This window comes from Lytechinus pictus, chromosome 15, assembly GCF_037042905.1.
Source record: "Lytechinus pictus isolate F3 Inbred chromosome 15, Lp3.0, whole genome shotgun sequence".
Taxonomy (NCBI): Eukaryota; Metazoa; Echinodermata; class Echinoidea; order Temnopleuroida; family Toxopneustidae; genus Lytechinus; species Lytechinus pictus.
The window spans coordinates 25,255,832-25,276,347 of record NC_087259.1 but is presented as its reverse complement, the minus strand read 5'-3'; the positions used below and the strand labels follow the sequence as shown (position 1 = coordinate 25,276,347).

The 20,516-nt window shown below is 36.6% G+C and overlaps 1 protein-coding gene across 2 annotated transcripts in view; it reads right to left on the bottom strand.

Moving 5' to 3' along the window:
• Window positions 1-9,052, bottom strand: part of LOC129277498 (ral guanine nucleotide dissociation stimulator-like) — a 36,706-nt gene extending 27,654 nt beyond the window's left edge. For both annotated transcript variants that reach the window (XM_064110350.1, XM_064110351.1), the window contains exon 1: window positions 8,831-9,052. In XM_064110350.1, coding sequence (XP_063966420.1) covers window positions 8,831-8,857 — 27 coding nt within the window. In that variant the 5' untranslated portion in view covers window positions 8,858-9,052. The remainder of the gene's footprint in view (window positions 1-8,830) is intronic.
• Between the last annotated feature and the right edge of the window lie 11,464 nt (window positions 9,053-20,516).

The window sequence follows — 20,516 nt, the reverse complement described above, 5'->3', positions numbered from 1 at the left end:
CATATAGGCCTATCCCTCTCCCATACTAATCACATCTTTTAGAGTGAAAACTACATAGTATGTAAATTTAAACATTCATTTGTAGTATACATGTTCAGCTTTATAATGAAACCAAATTTATGTTAATACCTTTGTTTGAGTGAGATATTTCAAACTTTTTTTTTTTTTGGGGGGGGGGTTCAAAACACATGGCCAAATTCCCAAATATAATCTTTTATGAAAACTAAAATCCAACACATAATTTTTTTTAAAGTTCTCAAAGAAAGTTTTATTTTTGAACTTATGGCAAAAACTGTAGCAAACCAAACTCAGTTCGTGATTCGTTTAAATATGAATATCAGCCTTCTAAAGATATCAAAATTATATTTCGGGGACCATGCATCATTGAACACCCAGTAGTACACTTCAAGGACACATTGAAACTTGAATCTGGTCAGTGTGTGAACATGGACAATTTAAAAGTACTGTAAATACATTCTCAATTGCTAATTTTGCGTTGATAAAGCTGCATTTAAATTGAAATTATGTTCAAAGCATAATTGTGTTGAATAAAACAACATATTGTATTAGACTGTTAAAAAAAATCATACCAGTACATGTATTTCTTTCATTTTTTATTTTCAATTGTGTCCAACTATAGTGTATGAACGAAGAAGAGCAATATGGTACAATCATCACAAGACCACTTGAATGCCAAACAATGTTCTGTTTACATACATGTAGGAAAAAGCTTTTTTGGTACTGCTTTGATTTTCAGGAACAGAGAGGGTAGTTGTGTTTCCACTTTGCTAATATTATTATAATCTTCAGTAAAATTTAGGGAACCGGTAACCCATTCCCATACAATACCAGGTACTCACAATTTTCCACCTACCAAAGTCTACAATAGAAAGTCAAAAGGGGTCTAAGCTTTCGATCCTAGCAGAATCTTCGTCGGAGGCAAAATGACATTTGCCTTCGACGAAGATTCTGCTAGGATCGAAAGCTTAGGCCCCTTTTGACTTTCTAATTTACTCCATTGGCTCTCTTTTATTAGATAAGCAGTTTTCAGCAGCGTCTTTTTGCCAAAGTCTACAATACACTAGGGAAAATTAGCAAAATTATTACCAGTTCCAGAGACAAGTTCAAAGACCAGTTAGGGTGAGATTTTCTGTGACTCAGCATTAGATTGCAGGCATTGTGTATGGCCTGGGAATAGGCTTCTATGTGAGGAGATTTAAGATGAGCAAGAGTCTCAAAGGTGGGAGTCTCGCGTCTAAAGCGCAAGGGACTTGGTACAATGTACGTCTGACCAACTGGAATACTGCCAAGTACATTGATAGAACCAAGTTTTATATAAAAAGATTAATTGTAGACAATCACACTGGAAGGAAACCTTTTGAAAGTTTGAATTTGATGTGGAAAACATTACAACACTTTTTTATACTGTATGTTCCGCAGGGCGCGACAAACCCGCTTGCCCGGGGCAAGTGAAAATGACGGGCGGGCAAGCATTTCTCAAACTCAATTGCCCGATCAGGCAAGTGGTTGTTTTGAAAATAAAATAATAAAATGTCAGTGATAATCACAACTATCTCTCATATATTGTCAAACCAGTCAAAAAACAGTGGAAACTTATGTAAAATCAAATACAGATAATTTATCGCCAGGTACCTCGTTCGAAGAACCGTGCCATCTCATCTTACGTTCTATGTGCGCATGCGCTACTATCTTGCGCAATTTGCCGATGCAACCCCCCTAAAAAAAAAAAAGGCAAAAGTGGCTAAAATTTCACATTTTTTATCTTTAAATACATGAAATGGACGTCTATTTTCCATATTACCTTGAGATTGTTTTGATCTAGTTGGAAACAACCGAAAAAAAATGAAGAATATTCAACTCTTTTTTTACTCTGATTTTAATGATGTTACACTCAGTAAATGTTTTTTCTTATTGTTGTCCCACATGTAGACTTTCATGGTGTTGACCAAGTGTTAATGTTGCAACACCATGAAAGTCTACATGTGGGACCACAATATAAAAAAATACTGACCGAGTGTAACATCATAATACGATGATGAAAAGACAAGAGAGAGGTGAATATTCTTAATTTTCTTGATAGTTTCCAACTAAATCAAAACAATTTCAAGGAAATATGGAAAATAAATGGCATGGATTTAAAGATACAAAATGTGAAATTTTAGCCACTCCAGTTGGTGCACGGTGAAGGCTTTTTTTTTTTTTTTCATCATAAAACGATCTTTTCCAGAGTCAAGAAAGAGCTGAATATTCTTCATTTTCTTAATAGTTTCCAACTAAATCAAAACAATTCCCAGGAGATGTGGCAAAGAGATGACCATTCATGGATTTAAAGATGCAAAATATGAAATTTTAGCAACTTTTGGGGAAGGTTTTTTTTTTTTTTTTTTTTTTTTACCTTAAACGCCCATTTAGATCTACTAGTACTATAGCAAAAGTTTTTTTTCTTCAAAATAAACGTAATGACCCAGGCCTACTTTGCTGAAAATATATTTATAAATGTGTGTTCTTTACTGTACATGATTCTCAATTGTTTTAATTTTATATGACCTTCATAAATAATAGTACCATCGTAAAAAAATAATGAAAGAAAATAATAAAACAAATTGGGCAAGCAGTTTTTTCTATCGGGCAAGCAAATATTTTCATCACTTGCCCTGTCGGGCAAGTGATGAAAATATTGCTTGTAGAGGCCTGTGTTCCGTATATATGTCACCAAACATTGTTATTTCTTTGTCTGCATGGGCATAAATTCTTCAGTTTAGAACTCTAAACCCAAGTCTCCTGAATTATTAACACCAATTCAAAATTTAACAATACACTGCCACTAATCATCAAGACTTCAGGAGCTAATTATGAATTCTATTTGTTTTGTCCCGCTAAAAAGGGTTGAATTGCCTTGGATAGGGCAGCAAAGTATGTACATTTTACATTATTGTAGTTTCCAGAAAAATATATACTGCACCTTTTAGCAGTAACTCAGTACATCCAATCATAGCTCATTGTATTAGGATCTTTGTGTGGGTTTGCACATGCATAAAATGTATTAATATGAGACATTTGAACTGTGACAGTTCTTGTATCTCTTTGTTTATCCACTGCAAGAAGATTGTAAACAGAGTTTGATACCAAAGTCTATTTTCATTATTGTTTACTTTAAACAATGGCGAATGAACTTTTGGCTTCATCACTTCAAACACAATCAGGAGAATTTGACACAAAAATCAATTAAAAGAAACTATGTACATGTATAAAGGATTCAGCATCTTTTAAAAAAAGTTACATGTATGTGGTGTATGGTGAGTCCACTACATATCAACCACCTTGCACGCAATAGGATTACATGTATTGCATACTATTACAAATGATACATGTATATATGCAGTGTCCTTATACCTCAGTCACATTCGGCCGTACGGAGGGTCTAAAACAGCTATTTCAACATTTTTTTTTTACCAAATACATACATGCATAGGTGGTTTGAATAAAAATGAATATTAAGCTGTTTTCGACTCGCTGTACGGCCGCCCTAGAGGAAATATGACTGAGGGATTAGAAATTATAAGAATTTATTATACTGGGGAAAAGAGGAATAAAATGGAATAGGTTGAAATATCTTTACATTTCTTCTGATTTTTGTCCTCCATTTCACCTTTTACATATCACTTTATTGATTTTCTGAAATATGACAAAATACTAAATTGATTAAAACCTGACACCTAAAGAAAATCTACACTAGTGGGATGTTCTAGGAAATTTGCAATCGATTGCAAGTTGTTATTAGGTCCAAATCAGATTGATCACTGGTCCACATCTTTAAAATAACAAAACTGATCAACACTTCAAAATTTCCATCGAAATTTTCAATTGACTGCAAATAATATCTTGTTACACCCCCATAAAACACAGATATTCTATACCTGATAATATGACTTAAAGTAGCTCCACCCCCCTAAAACATAAAAGAGAGGGAAATATCAGGTATCCATCATCGCCCACAAAGAAATATTTTACGCCTCCAGTGATTATCATCAAATTGATTTACCATTGAATGTTAGATCTTTAATTTATAATATATGAATAACAAATTACATTAATATTCTGATTTTTTTTCAAGTTTCTGTTCTGTTTCGATCTCATTACCGGTATTTTGACAAAATTACGAAAGTCAGGGAATTTTTTTTTTCAAATAAAAACAAATATAGTAACACAGATTATATAATTATCTATAATTATATATTTATATAGAAATTCCTGCCAGTGCAATTCCTGCCAGTGCGCGCTGCTGATGGTTATCCTCACAAATTCTTGGCAGGAATGATGAAAGTTATTCCAACAATGTGAAAAAAGTACACATATAACAACAAAAACAATGATACTCACATTATCCTGAAGAAAACTCTTTCAAGTTCTTATATTTTCATACCCATTGCTGACACATATTTCAACTACGACTTCAATGAAATCCTAGCATAATCAACCCATTCATACGTAAGTTCAGCTGATTCCCATTGATCAAGATTTCAGGACCAAAGAATTTGATCTTAAGCGGAGGGATCAGGATGTGAAGGGTATTTTGAAACTCTATTAGCGATGTGATTATATTGCCCAATTTCATTTTTTAAAACCCCATGTCAAAGTGGAGCATTCCAAGTTTATGTCCTTGACAACGAAAAAATCCCCAGGGCAGGCAATTGGAGTATGGAAGACCAGAACAACGCCTATTGTTGATCTAGGTTGATTTATACTAAGATTTCTGAATGTCTAAAGGAACTTTCGTCAATTACGCTTGTGATTGCACAATCCTGATTTCTCACACTTCATACCCAGCAATTTTCATGATGATCTGATAACTTGATCACTCTGCTATTGGAGATAAAAACCAGGTATGCCGATTTCACTTTCTCAGTAACCGAGTCTGCACATTCTCTCGTATGAGCCTGTGTGTTATAGTGAATGACTTCCGGGGAAAAATGGCGACCCGCATTGGCTCACGCAAGTGTCAATTTTATGTGAGGACATGTTTCCAAAATCCATTAACATCGCGAAAATGCCAAAAAATCCACTTTTTCGACCCCTTATTTCTTAATTATGATGTTAAGGAAATGCGATTGTGACATTTTTAGTGCAAGATGCAGTCATTTAGATAAGAAAATTTCACTTTTGTTCGAGATTTTGCCCATGTCAGCGGATGATTTTGTTGTGTGATAGAAAGCCAGTGAATGTGTGGGGTGCATGTATTGTATTGAGTTTGTGTTCAGTGGTATTTTGGAAAGTATGCTGAACGTTTTATTTTATATACGACAATTACGAGTGTTAAGCTGTCGTTTCTTGAGTTACTTTATCAATTTTATTTTATTTGAGGAAAAGTAGTTAACGTTCCAACTTTCAAGGCAAACGGCAAGTACATTGCACTGAATGTTATAAATGATACAACGTACCCCAGCTCAATGATTTTTCTACTGCGCGTGCGCACTTACGTTAATCTGCCGATCCATTTATTGTATTTACACCCTAGTAGTGTGAAATGTTATTGATTTTTTTTAATGAAGTATTCAATAATGAGTGATATAAAAAAGTTTTTAGTATGGATTGAAGTTACATCAATATGAGATTAATATTAAATTTCCTAGTCTTAAGGACCTCTTAATAAATAATATTTCGTATTAAACATTGGCTTTTGCCATTAAATCAGTTATAACTTTAATTAGGCAATTTTCCCATTTGTTATGTACAAATGAATATTAATTTATTACCTAATTTGCATATTATTACATGTATAAGTATAGTCCCAAGAACAACAGATATGAAGTAAACTTAAGAACTCTGCACTCTGTGAAATTTGGTGATTATTTGCCTATCCCTGTTCAAGTTATATTATTTTTGCATATTAATTAGGCAATTTTCCCATTTGTTATGTACAAATGAATATTTAATTACTACCTCATTTGCATATTATTGTATATATGCTCACAAGAACAACATTTATGAATCAAAATTACAAACACTACATCTCTGTGAAATTTGGTGATTAATTGCCTATCCACTTTCAAATTAAGCCATTTTTGCATATTAATTAGCTGGACTTAGTCATTTTTGCCAATTTCCTCTGGTGCCATAGGTGAAAATTTGTGTTTTCCCCATATTTTGAACTCCGTTAATATGAAAACGACATGTAGTTCTGACCCGATTTTTCAGGTACTTGTTGGTGTTTATAACATGTTAGGTGCCCAAAGAAAAAGCAACCTCTATACTTCATCAAGTTTTAAAATTGGTAGCTTTAAAAATGGCAAAAAACACATTTTTGCCATTTTGGCCACTTTTTGGCAGGAAATCTGCCTTTTTTCAAAATTTGAATTGGCCGTATCTCGGCAACCCCTGGTCCAATTTTCATGATCTTGGTGTCATTTTACTCGTGTTTCAGAGCTTATTCCAGTTAAACTATTTAAAACTAGATTTACAACACTTCAATTTTTGGGGTGGCATCCCTATTATTTATTAATAATAGGCATGTAAGTTAGATCTATTGTATGGGGAGGGTTTCCAGGCTTCGTGATAAAAAAGTATATAGCCTAGGCCTAGGCTAGATCTAGGGCGGTCTTAGACCAAAAGCTTCAGTCTCTGTATTTTGGTTGTTCCGCTGAACTACGTTGGCTCCACTCACCATACATAGACTGAAGGGGATGGGGCCCCGTACCTACAGCCAACGTATAGTGAACTAGCGTTTTATAGATCGCGATTTAAAACTGTTTTTTAAGCAAAATTGAAAGTTTCATGGTTTCCATTATCAGGGAAATATAAATAACTTAAGTAATTGCATACCTTGGGCCGGAGTTATTGAAAAAAATCCTCTGGATGATTGAGAAATCTGTCATCTAAGACATTTTCACCTGACCTGACGGTTTTTCTTGCAAGTTGCCATCTTGAATGACGTCATTATCGTTATTAAAGGTCAAGTCCACCTCAGAAAAATGTTGATTTGAATCAATAGAGAAAAATCAGACAACCACAATGCTGAAAATTTCATCAAAATCGGATGTAAAATAAGAAAGTTATGACATTTCAAAGTTTCGCTTATTTTTAACAAAATAGTTATATGAACGAGCCAGTTACATCCAAATGAGAGAGTCGATGATGTCATTCACTCACTATTTCTTTTGTTTTTTATTGTTTGAATTATACAATATTTCAATTTTTACGAATTTGATGATTAGGACCCCCTTGCCTGAAGCACAAAATGCTAAAATAATGGAATTCCACGTGTTCAGGGAGGAATAAAACTTCATTTCACATGACAATGACGAGAAAATCAAAATATTTCATATTTCATATAATAAAATACAAAAGATATAGTGAGTGAATGACGTCATCAGTCTCCTCATTTGCATACCGACCAGGATGTGCATAATAACTGTTTTGTGAAATTAAGCGAAACTTTAAAATATCATAACTTCCTTATTTTACATCCGATTTTGATGAAATTTTCAGTGTTATGTTTGTTGGATTTTTCTCTTTTTATTCAAGTCAACTTTTTGTTGGGGTGGACCTGTCCTTTAACTTAATGTCTCGAATCGATATATCGCGATTATAACTAGTACTAGTACTAGTATAACTAGTATCGTTTATCTTCGGTTTCGTTCGCATATGGAGCAGATCGTATAATATCGAAAGCAATATCGATATCACATTCGTGATTGTTGACGTTCGTTTGTAAATATTTTATAGTTTGGCTGCCATTTTGACCATTTTTATCGTGTTCAACCCAATTAAACATCGGTAAAGTATATTTTTCATGCCTTTTTCATCTATATCGTTTAAAGTATTTAAATATTAAAATATCAAGTTTTAAAAGTTTGTTGTTTATACATCCTTAGATTGTAAATTCGATGTGTAAAATTACATCAAACTTTGGACTGTGAATTGACAAAAGGGAGGGAATGAGAACACATGCGAGCCCACACGTACACCCTACCGTCGGTAAATGGGGATTACAGTAAAATGTCAGAAATTGTTGAATAAATCCCCAGAAACGACGGTTATTCCTGTCTAGGGCGGTCTTAGACCAAAAGCTTCGGTCTCTGTTATGTTGGTTGTTCAGCTGAACTCCGTTGGCTTCACTCACCAAATACAGAGACCGAAGTTCTAGCGCGATCTGTACAGGGGACTCAATGGCCATATGTTTATGTACTTAAGATCGGATAAAACGGGGAAGTGAATTTGCGCGACAGCCGAGGTAAGTCACTATTTTTGTTCCTTTTAACTTGATTTTTCTCAGTTTTTTGGCAATTAATGCCAAGAGGGAATAATTTGCATTTTGGTCGCGTTAATTTTCAAAATTTTTATTCATAAAAGACAAAAATTGAAGAGCCCCGACGGGGGGATTTTGCATTGCAAGTCCCCTAATGGTGGCTGCACGCTAGCGAGCCGTCTGTGTACGAGGAGAAAAAAAAAAAAAAATGTTAAAGAACTCCTCGAAGTCGAAACAGATGGCTGCCAGCTGTCTAGGGCGGTCTATGACTTTGTCAAAACATTAAAAAATATCATCACGGAGTCCTCAAGGCTAGGTTCATGAACTTTTTGGCACCAACTTTTTTTTACTTTCAATTTTAGCATCACTCGACTACGGTAGACCGACTAGATGCTAAGTTACATGTGCAGGTGTGCGTGTGTTATTGTTTGGAGTGTGTGTTCCCTGAGCTGTGCGTGTATCTGTGATCGACAGCACTGTCAGTGCTATTGTCTATTGACAAGCGAGTTCTCTAACTTAGTTCTAACGTTAACTATATAATTATTAACCCTAGTCCCTACTCACCGTTCTTTCCTTTTCTTTACTCTCCATACTTCAGAAAGGATCTCCGCTCGATATCACTAACATTTTCACACATCTACAGATTGTTTTGACAAAAAGTTCCAAGCCAGAATCAATCTCTCATTCTTAAAAGGTTAAATCAAAAACTTAAATTTGTCTTAATTTAGGAGTCAACGAGCAATCACCACCAGGCGTAGGCATAAGCAATAAACGCTTTCCCAAGTCGACCGAAAGATAGCGCTAGAACATTTGAAACACTGATACGCCCATTTCCTTATCTTATCTATTAGTATTTTCAAAAGTTTCCCCGGTTTCCCCTATATTTTAATGACTCGAATTTTGCATGCCTTCTGTGTCTAATATGTATGATTTATATAATGTTTTTACCTTGTATGTTTTTATCACTTGTATATACATGTTTTGTTTTTATGCTTTTAGGGCCCCTTTTGATACCAGCTTTTGCTGAAAGGGCACCCTATAGTATTGAAATTCCCCTAATGTTAGGTTCCCACTGCCGATCTGAGTAACTCGATCAAACTCGATCACCCTTCGTGTCATTCTGTATATTTTTCTTTAAAAACGGCTCTGTCGCTATAATTGTACTCCCTAATTGAGGCTAAACTTACAAAACACATAGATTAGAGTCAGGAATGCCGTCTATGTCCCCTTTATGTCTATGAGGAGGTAAAGGCAATGTCCACAAGTTTCGGCGCGCTCTTCGCGCCAAATCATAATGCAGATTTTTGCAGCACACCAATAGAATTACAATTTTATATGTTTAACATATTTGTATGTCAAGTTTAATGGTTTTTATAGCGCTTTCACATGTTTTTTCAAACACATTTTTGCAATCGATTCATAAATTCTTAATTTTGTCAAAATAATTGGGCAGGATCAAATGGATGCGTTTCCCGCGCGTTTTCATGGCGATCACCCCTTGCCCGTGCCCCCGCTCCATGATAGAAATAATGATTTGACTCTAGTCTCTACATGCACTACTCTATTCTTGTGTTGTACAGGGCAGTCGATCATTGGGTAGTATTATTTTTGCAGCCAAGTGTGCATGGTGAGTATCCCGTTCATTAATTCAATGATGTTGCAGATTTTCCTTTTTTTTTATAAAGTGCTCTAATCTAGGGCAATGTTTCACTTCAAAAATTGTCTCCCTGGTCACCACGTTCCCTCGTAATATTCAGGGGTGTCATTGAAAACCCCATCTCCTTTCATGTTCTATTTCGAAAGATGCCAACCCGGGATGCCAACAATAGGAGGTGGAGATCCAGGGGTGGAGATGGATCGGACATGTATTAAGAAAAGAAGCGGATGACATTACTAGGATAGCACTGCAATGGACCCCCGAAAGGCCCGAAGGAAGGAGAAAACGAGGTCGACCCAATAACACCTGGTATATAACGGACTGTGGAGGGCGAAATACATCCAAAAGAAAAACCCACATTTTAAATTGGTGAATTTCACATAAAACGCAGCCATTGTCTTGTCGACAGGAACGGCAGCGTTTGCAATACTTTGGCATTAATTCCCATAAAGAAACAGCATCATTGGTAAGAAGCAAGAAAATATTCTCATTACTATTATAAAGGAAAAACTTGTAAGAATCATCCTATGTGCCTTAAGTTTCATGAGTCCTGTGAGAGGGGTAGATATGTCATTTCTTCTTTGTTCTATAAGATGGTGCCCTTTTCGAAAGAAAAGGTACAATTTTTTGCCTTTGCCTCCCCCCCCCCACTTTAAACTTCGACCCGCCGCCCCTGCTATTATGAACACTCTAAAGAATCAATTCGAGGGCGAAGCGCGAGTTTATAATTTGTTGATATTCCGACCTAAATATTAAACATTGAAGCGCGATTTGACTGTGCATTTCAACAGTGGCGTAAATACAGGGGGGTCGGGCACGTGCCCTCCCCCCCAAAAAAACAGGCAAAAAAAAAAAGGAAAAGAAACAGGGGAGAGAAAGAGCGAGAAAGAAAGAAAGAAAGGGAGGGAGACATAGTGAAGAAGATAAAGGGGAATATCAGAAATGTATTTTTAATAATTTGATGAAACATAATTTGCTTATCACACCCCATGCTTACATTGTCTGTTAATGAGATACATAATCCCTTTCGTGGGGATTAAATGGCGCCGGTTTCCAGGTCAATATACAACAAATATTTTTTCGCGCTCATAGAGCTTTTTATTTTTTGGTTTTATCTAGTGACATAATACGCATCTTTTTCATGATTGCTTAAAGTGATTGCCACCTTTCAAAGTCTGAAGTGCCCCTTGCCTTCTTATAAGTTCACTTTCTCGAATCAGTGCCCCTTTTTACCAAAGACAAGTGCCCCTTACGGACGTGTTCTGTGCCCCTTTCATACCTGAGAATGACCCGTTTTATGCCGTTAGCAAGTGCCCTTTTGCCTTCTAACAGGCGCCCTTTCTCATATCAGTGCCCCTCACGAACGAGCTGTGCCCCTTTCACCTGAGAAGGACCCATTTTTTGTGTGAGCAAGTGCCCCTTTCCTTCTTGTATGTGCCCTTTATTGAATCAGTGCCCCTTTTTATCCAATAAAAGTGCCCCTCACAAACGTGTTCTGTGCCCCTTTCATACCTGAGAATGACCCGTTTTATGCCGTTAGCAAGTGCCCTTTTGCCTTCTAACAGGTGCCCTTTCTCATATCAGTGCCCCTCACGAACGAGCTGTGCCCCTTTCACCTGAGAAGGACCCATTTTTGTGTGAGCAAGTGCCCCTTTCCTTCTTGTATGTGCCCTTTATTGAATCAGTGCCCCTTTTTATCCAATAAAAGTGCCCCTCACACACGTGTTCTGTGCCCCTTTCATACCTGAGAATGACCCGTTTTATGCCGTTATATAGCAATAAGTGCCCTTTTACCTACTAATAGGCGACCTTTCTCGTATCAGTGCCCAATTTTTTTTCACAAGTAAAGTGCCCCTCACGAAAGTGTTCTGTATCCCTTTCACCTGAGAAGGACCCGTTATATGTGTTAACGAGTTCCCCTTTATAGAACAAAAAACAATATATCATTTTTTATGTTACTAATTATGAAAAGTTTCATGAGTCATGTGAGTGGCGTACAGATGGGGGGGTTGGGGGCTCTTGCACCCCCAAAAAAAATTCACTACCAGAAAAAAAAGAGAAAGGAAAAAAAAGAAAGAGAGATGGATGAAATATGAAGGTCAAAATCTATTACAAAATTGGATTTTCGTTATGAATATGTCAAAATTGTTGCTTGCTCCCTTCGCTCGCTCGCAACTTCTTATAAGTTTAACGTACGACATAACTGGCCGCCTAATTTTTTTGGCTCATTACGCCACTGTAAATAAGTCATTTGTTTTAAGATAGTGCCCCTTTTTAAAAAAATGTGCCCTTTTTTCCCCTGTGCCCCCGCCCACTTTCAAATTCGCTCCGCCGCCCCAAAGGCCTACATACGATTTTGATGAAATTTTCAGTCTTATGTTGTTAGGTTTTTTTTTTCAATTCAATTCAAATTTATTTCCACATCTGATTAAAAACACAAGTACAAATTCATATGCAGATAGATATATACAATAAAAAAACTTTAAAATGAAACATATTCAGTTCGGAATCATAATGTGGTAGGAATTGACAAAGGCCAAAGGCCTATCAGGGTTATTCCCAAAGGTAATAAAATTTACATAAAATGTTTCTTAAATGTATACAAAATATAACACAAAACAACAAAAAAAAGAAATAGACACATAGAATTCAGAAATATAAGTGTAAATGAAATAACAAAGACAACCAGACATCCGAACCCCCCCCCCCCAAGGCAATATTTTGTTAAGTTTATTCTAAGATTCATTTTCAACTAGGTATTTTTTTAGTTTTCTTTTAAACATATTCAAAGTAGGGCATATTTTGATTTCTTGTGGTAATTTGTTCCAAAACTTAGGTCCTGCATAAGAAATGGTAGTTCTTGAGAAATTATAATTTAGGGTTGGTAGATGGAAATTTGATTGACGGGTCGCATATTTACATTCATTTTTATTATATACAAAACAATTAAAAAAAAACTTAGGAAGTACATTTTTGGAGTACGAGAACATATATATGCCAGTCTGTTGTTTATGTTTATCGAAAATGGTTAATATGCTGAATTTTTTAAAGACAGGAGCAGTGTGTGAGTAAAGATGTAAATTAAACATAATTCGTATTGCTCGTTTTTTGAGAATGAAAACTCTATTAAGATAGGTCTTTGCACAGCCACCCTATACTATATTACAGTAATCAAGATATGGCAAGATCATGCTATTATACAATTTAAGAAGAATATGTAAAGGAAAAATTTTCTTTATTCTATTCATTGCACCAATAGCTTTAGATATTAGACATGATACATAAGATACATACTATTTCCATGTCAATTTATTGTCTATTTTAACTCCAAAAAAAATTGTAGAATTTACAATCGATATAATTTGTTGGTTGATATGTATTCTTATACAAGAAGTATTGATATTTTTGTTTTTTGGCTGAAATAACATACAGGAAGTTTTTTCTGCGTTTAATTTTAATTTGTTTGCTTTAAACCAAGTATCAATTTTTTTCTTTTATTCAAATCATCTTTTCGTTGGGGTGGACTTGTCCTAGCTTTAAATATGTATGCTCTTCATGAATTTCGACAAACAGTTCTTAAAACGTCACATTTCAGCCATTTTCCACAAAATTTAATTAATGAGATACGTATCATGTTCATTATTACAAAAAGTTCTTAAAATTGTCTGTATTTAGGCCTAATTCGATATTTTAAAATATCTGGCCCGCACTTCGCGCTCGCATTATTTGACCATCGAGATAACGTTGCTCTTGTGAATTGCTATAAGAGTCCTTGAAGTGTTCCCTATTGATAATTATGTACAATAATTTCAGCTTGGGCTTCGCGCCCTCATTGTTTCCTAAAACGTGACATTCTTAACACATTTTGTAACATATTGAACAGAAACTTGAGTCCCGAGCAGAACACATTGCGCATATGAATTAAAAACGGGGTGTTAACATCTTGAGTAGATTATTATCTCATTCAACTAAATTTTCTATTTTTTTATTATTTCATTAAATTTTTCCTCCTCCTTTCTTTCTTTTTCTTCTTTTTCTCCAATTCGTCCCTTTTTAAATAAAATATTTATGATTCCATTGATAGTCTAGGCCTCACGCCTCCAGCTTGTTTATTTATTTCATTTTTATTTATTAATTGCAAATCTTTATCCAGAGTAGCCTGTTCACCTAATACAAACAAACAAACAGCTTGTATCATGTACGAGCTTGGCTTTTGCAAGTCCTCACGATATATATATATATATTTATTTTATTTTTTTTTTTGGGGGGGGGGTGCCCAATTTTGGGGTTTCTGGGGATCGAGTTATGAGGAAAAACTTATTACGAGAATTTCCAGATTACCACTCCAATAATAAGTGGGTTTGACTTCTAGTTGCATTTTTCGATGTATATGTATTAAATAAATTGTTGTATCTTTGGTGATTTGGAAAAAAATATATATCAGTCACGCACCCATCCTTGGTTGGTGGGGAAGGGGGGGGGGGGCTATAGCTACTCGCGTACTCGCACTCGATCCTGCCCCCCGCATCTCTGATCAAGGTCTTTTCCAACCAGGAGAGCAATGAGCCAAATTTTTAGGGGCCAGGCATAGCGTATGGGGCAACATCACATGCTGCGAGTGAGCAAAGTATATGAGCGCAAAAGAAAGAAAGAAAGAAATTTTAATAGGGCTTTATAAGTAGGCCTATATATTTTTGTGATAGATTTTAACATAGTCTTAAAAATGATATCATATTATTCCCCTTTCCTTTCCATTTCTTTCCTGTTCTTTATTTATTCAATTTGGTAATGATTTTTTTTTTTTTGAGGGATCGAGGGCCGGGGGGGTCCCCATTACCCCCAAGCCTCCTATCTGTACGCCAATATTTCCAACAGGTCTGACTCCATCAGGAAACGTGACGTAAAACGGTAGTTTCTCTCCGTATGCCTACTAATGCTGCGTTTGTTGAGGTCTAGTTCATACTTCCTTTTTAAATACCGGTAGTTATATGAGAATCTTTTTTTTTTAACCCATATAGGACGCGAGTTCGATAATTGATTGCGTAATACCGGTCTTGTGTATGGAAGGCCATCATCATGTGATCATATGATTGTACGATATACGGGTACGTGTACGTACCGTACGTATACGAATCGAGTCAGTGTTCATCAAAATCAAAGATGGCTGCACAGACACCAGGAATCCAACAGCTTTTACAGGCAGAAAAGAGGGCCGCCGAGAGAGTTGCAGAGGCCAGAAAACGTAAGTTTTTATTCCATTTTAAATATAGAAACGATAGAATAGGTTAGTAATTCACTGAAACTTTAATATTCGTGATGTTTTTATAATTTTCATTGGTTTCTTGACCGTGTACGTGTATAAACAGTACCGGTACGACTAGACCAAAAGCTTCGGTCTCTGTTATGTTGGTTGTTCAGCTGAACTCCGTTCACGTACGTGCATAGCGCCAACTTAATGTGTTCCGCCATCTTGCTTGTTGGTTGCCGATAAAATGCGCATTTTCAGATTTTTTAACGCTCATTTATTATCCATGACTGAAACATTGACCAATCAAAAACTAAGATTCTACAAGAAATATGAATATTCATATACGAAAGTATAAACATAGATAATTCAGTTTTATGTGAAATTTAAACCCAATACTTCAAAATATGGTTAGTTTTATGTCTCTAAAATGACCCTTAAAACCAGAATTTTATTAGTAAAAAATAAAGGTTTTCCCAAGTTGCCATGGTAACGCGGTCTGAGATATAAAAGCTTAGCAAACACTTCATTTCAGTGATCGAGGATGTATTTGTTTACGGTATACGTCTACATAAATTATAACATTTTTTTCCAGACCATGGATGAACTTTCAAAAAGAGACATTTTAGGCAAGTTTTTATGATTTCCGGCAATTTTCTGACACAGGCACTTTGAAGAGGTAATTTTTACAGAATTAGAAGAAGACATCATGGATTTTCCTAATTATCACGACGGATATGCAACTTACTTGTAAACAAATCAAACAAAGTCTATGATACATTTTCGATAATGCAAAAAGAGACATTCAAGTCTCTGATTGAGAGCCGCAGATTGAACATTCGCACGGCGCAATGGTAGCGTTTTCGCCGAATTCGTCGGGGCGAAAACTCCAAGAGAGCCGTACCACTCACCAGTCCCGAACGCTGCGCTGTATGTTTGATGATTTATCTGGTGCCATTTCGTGCTTATAAATTTGTTTTTTCTACAATGCCACTATCTCATTAAAATTGTTTGTCATGATAACATTGGAAATATTATCGTTTAATGGCCCAAAGGATCGACCGTAATAAAAGATACTTTGAAATATTGTCAGAGAGTGATTAGTTAGGTGATGTTTATGGTCAGAATTTAGTCATGGCTTCGGGTGAACTTACGCGAACGCGGTCACTTGCTCACGGGGCGAGTCGGCCTGGCCCTTTGGTGGAAGGCCGTTAGGCAACGTGCAGTGCAGCTAGAGCAGAGTTGGGGAGTTATAGGTATAAAAATACTTTGAAATAAGTAATCTGCAAATATTTTTGTCTTATCCCTTTGGATTACTTAGATAAGAAATTCAAATTCTCAAAGTTTAAATCAAATTTTAGACAGTGACAACAAAGAGTGGTGCTGTATGGGGGGGGGGGGGGGGGTCTGGCATGCCCCCAATTCACGAACAAGAAAAAAAAGGAAAAGGTAAGAGAATCTTGCGAAATTGTTCAATTGGATTTTTGTAACCAAAAGTCAAAATTATGCTTATGTCGCTTGCTTGCAACTATATATTTTATAAATTTTGCCTGATACGCCATATCGTAGTACCCTCAATTATTTTCACTTGTTACGCCACTGACATGACTGATATAACATCTACTAGTTTATGATAACATTATTTGGTTGCGGGATCAAAGCATCAGCTATATAGCTAAACATTTATACTTTATGCCTGTTCAACTTCCAATACAGGTTTAGGCCTGTATTTATGAGATGTTAAGATCTATGGGTGCCTTTATTATTTTCATTTTCAATTAAAACAATTATTAATTATGTATTAATTTAGTATTAACCTCGTGATACATTTTATTGTATTAAATCGTACAATTTCTGTTGTATTAAGCCCCTTATTAAGCCCTTTTAAAAACATGCTCAGTAGCAGACCCCCCCCCCCATATATAAAGACAATAGAAGTGTATATAGAATTAATTGAAACCCCCCCCCCCTTTTTGAGGACAAAATGAAAAAAAAATACTCAAAATAATCGACCGCCCCCCCCCCTTCTTTGACGAGGCAGCTGCCGGTGGCCTGATGTCTTCATTGACTTCTTTTTGCTTGTAAAAATAATATTAAAGAAATAGGGGCTACTCTAAGTGTCCCCTGTGAAAATTGATTTGGATCTGCAAGTGCATGAGGCTGCGCCCCCTCCAACGTCATAGCTACCCCATATCTTTAGGTTCTAGCTCTCATATTTTTCAGCTCCCTGGTTTTTTGGAAGAAAAAAAAACGAGGCGAAAGAAAAGAGTTAAATAAATGAAATACGATTAATCAAAATTTGAGTTGTTTGAAAGAATTATACTTATCAGAGAAACTAAATTAAATTCTACAACCATGAAGAATAACAGCAATCTTGATAAATTCTGTTTTTTTTTCAAAATCAGAACCAATCAACCTTTTTCTGATTATTCTGTCACTTTCCATATTTTGGAGAAAAAAATAAAAGTGTTCATCGACGCCCTGTACTGCATGATGAAACTGTATCCCCACTCGGCCCTCGTAACCCCCCCCCTCTCTCCCTCTCCCCCTCCCCCACCACAATGCCCCTTGCTCATTTATCTTATCTCACCTTGACCTTAATTAATTAATCTTAACTATTTGGCGGTACAGTCAAACGTGACTGGTCGCCATCATAGTTTCATCCCCAACAAACAAGGAACAAACAATAACAATTCTGTTTTTCGACCCAACATCATTCCTTTCAATACGCGTAAGGCTATACGTGGGCATGCACAAACAACGTGGGTTAACAAAAACTGACCCGCGTTTGGACTAAAATTGTGATTAAAATAAAAATGTTATAAATATGAAAAAAATATGTGTATAATGAAGGATATCTGATAAACGGAAAAACATCAATCGCTAATTCATAAAAATGCTGGAAAAGATTTGACAGAGGTTTTTAACAACGGTAATCAAGGGGAATTAGTGTATGGGTGAATGGCGTTCGAGCTTTAGCCGAGTGTTAGCCGGAGAGGGCGCGGGCCAAATCTGCCTGAATCTGGCAATATGGCGTCGTCCATTAAGCTGACGTTAGCCAGCGGCGACTGCACGTACGTGCGTTGGCTTCACTCACCAAATACAGAGACCGAAGTTCTAGCGCGATCTGTACAGGGGACTCAATGGCCATATGTTTATGTACTTAAGATCGGATAAAACGGGGAAGTGAATTTGCGCGACAGCCGAGGTAAGTCACTGTTTTTGTTCCTTTTAACTTGATTTTTCTCCGTTTTTGGGCAATTAATGCCAAGAGGGAATATTAAAGGTATAGTGTATGATTGGTTAATCTTAGACAAGGTCAGTGAATCAATTGTAAAGATATTATTTTCATTAAATATCTATATCAATGCTCTACTTTATCACTCAAAAGAAATTGGTATAACTCTTCTGTTTTCATGATATTGAGGGGTGAAATATATATTATAATATGTCGGTTAACCTATATATTTTGTTTCCGCCCTCTCGAGTTAACAAATAAATTGATATTAGAACACCGTTCGAATCATGCATATTCATTACAACCTCATGCATATCGATGAAATACGTCATGGCGCATGCGCGGTATCAAGAAATCCCCGTATCAACAAAGTGCAGCGCTGTGTGCAGAAGTAGCTGAGTCGAGTAGAAGCAAACACCGAACGTTGCGTGCAAGCTCAATGAGCCGATGCTAGCCGGCTAGCGATTGGTCCACGTCCTGGACGATTTTTATTGATTGGGCAAACCAGGGGCAAACCTTATCGGACTGTACAGGTACCCCCGCGCGCACACATAACCAACACACACACGCCCTCTACTGATTCACTTACCCCCAGTGATTCACCTAACCCACTGATTCACTTTCCCCGAAAAGAAATGTTGTTTCGTGTGACTATTCAGGGGGTGTGTGTATGCGTGTTATGGGGATGTAGTGTGTTGTGTTTGGTAGTCGTATCGTACAAAATACCAACAGTCCAGGAGGTGGACTAGCTATAGCGATATGCTTGCGCTCTGCATGCACGTTTACTTTAGACATACTAGCACACACAGGACAATTACAAGCATATTATATGGAGCTATAGCTCCATGATTGTATCGTACGTGAATAAGGATTCAGACACGTGGATTATCGGACGTGAATGACGAAGCAAAGGATTGCCCAATACTGCTTACTTTCGGAATCTTATGTCATGAATCTGAAAGTACTCCAAGACTAAAAGAGATACGAGAATCCCAGAGAAGGGCAAGGGCTGAGTTTGATTAGACGGCCACCTCGCTCTTTGCGCTCGCATCAATATTGTTAGGTAGATGACAATCAGAGATATCTATGATGACAATCCTGTTCATGATTACCAAAAGTGCTTAGAATGTCAGAATTTTAGTTCAGAATATCAATCACTTTTTAAGCCCAAGTGATTGATATTCTGACCTAAAATTTTGACATTCTAAGCACATTTGGTAATCATGAACAGGATTGTCATCTAATTTTAACTAAACAATATTGAAGCGAGCGAGATGAAAAATTTTCATATGTATATATATGTATATAGACGGCCACCCCCATTCTGTCTAGGGCCGAGTATGAAGAAAGGGAAGGGCGAAGAGAAAAACGATTATTTTCAGGGCGGGATGCAAAATAGTAAAACATAAAAGGAAGATACAAGTTGATGGGACCATGGAGGACACACAGTATTGACATGAAAGTAGGATTATTCTTCGTTGTTTAGACTGAACTTGCGAGGTCAAAAGGTGAGCTGAGAAACCTGTTGATGCGAAGTATGTAGCGTAGTCTACATCGTGTAGACCGTGACAGTGTGTGTATGCGACCATGCATCAAGTTGCAAATTTAGAATAAAGTGTTATTTGGTCAATCTTCACAAGCAGAGCAGAGGCGTCATGAGCAAAAGCAAAAAAAAATTAGGGGGGGGGTAGACGTAAGGGGCAAGATTTCTCGGAAAACTCTTATTCTTGCAGCCACACAAGAAAGCTTGTAGCTAGATATGGAGTAATGAGAAGTTGAGTATATTCAATATTGCGCGGCGCTGTGGTCTATGGTAGAACCGCTCTAGGTATGCAGAGGGGTGAATTTCGGAGCCGACCCCGGGGGCCGACCGGCATGTTTTACAACAGAACTTTACAAGTCATGCCGTGTGAAACAGGGCAACGAAGTACGTGAAAGAAGACTAAGTAGACTTGGAGAAGCAACGTCCGAGGGGATAGTAATTTACGTCTGCTTTGAAACGTGTATCAATAAGGATTTCCAGAGAATGGGTCGCAGAGTATTTCTCCAGTATGGGGAGGGTGGGGGTATAGCCTATATGCCTAATCAAATCCATCAGTGGATGGATGGA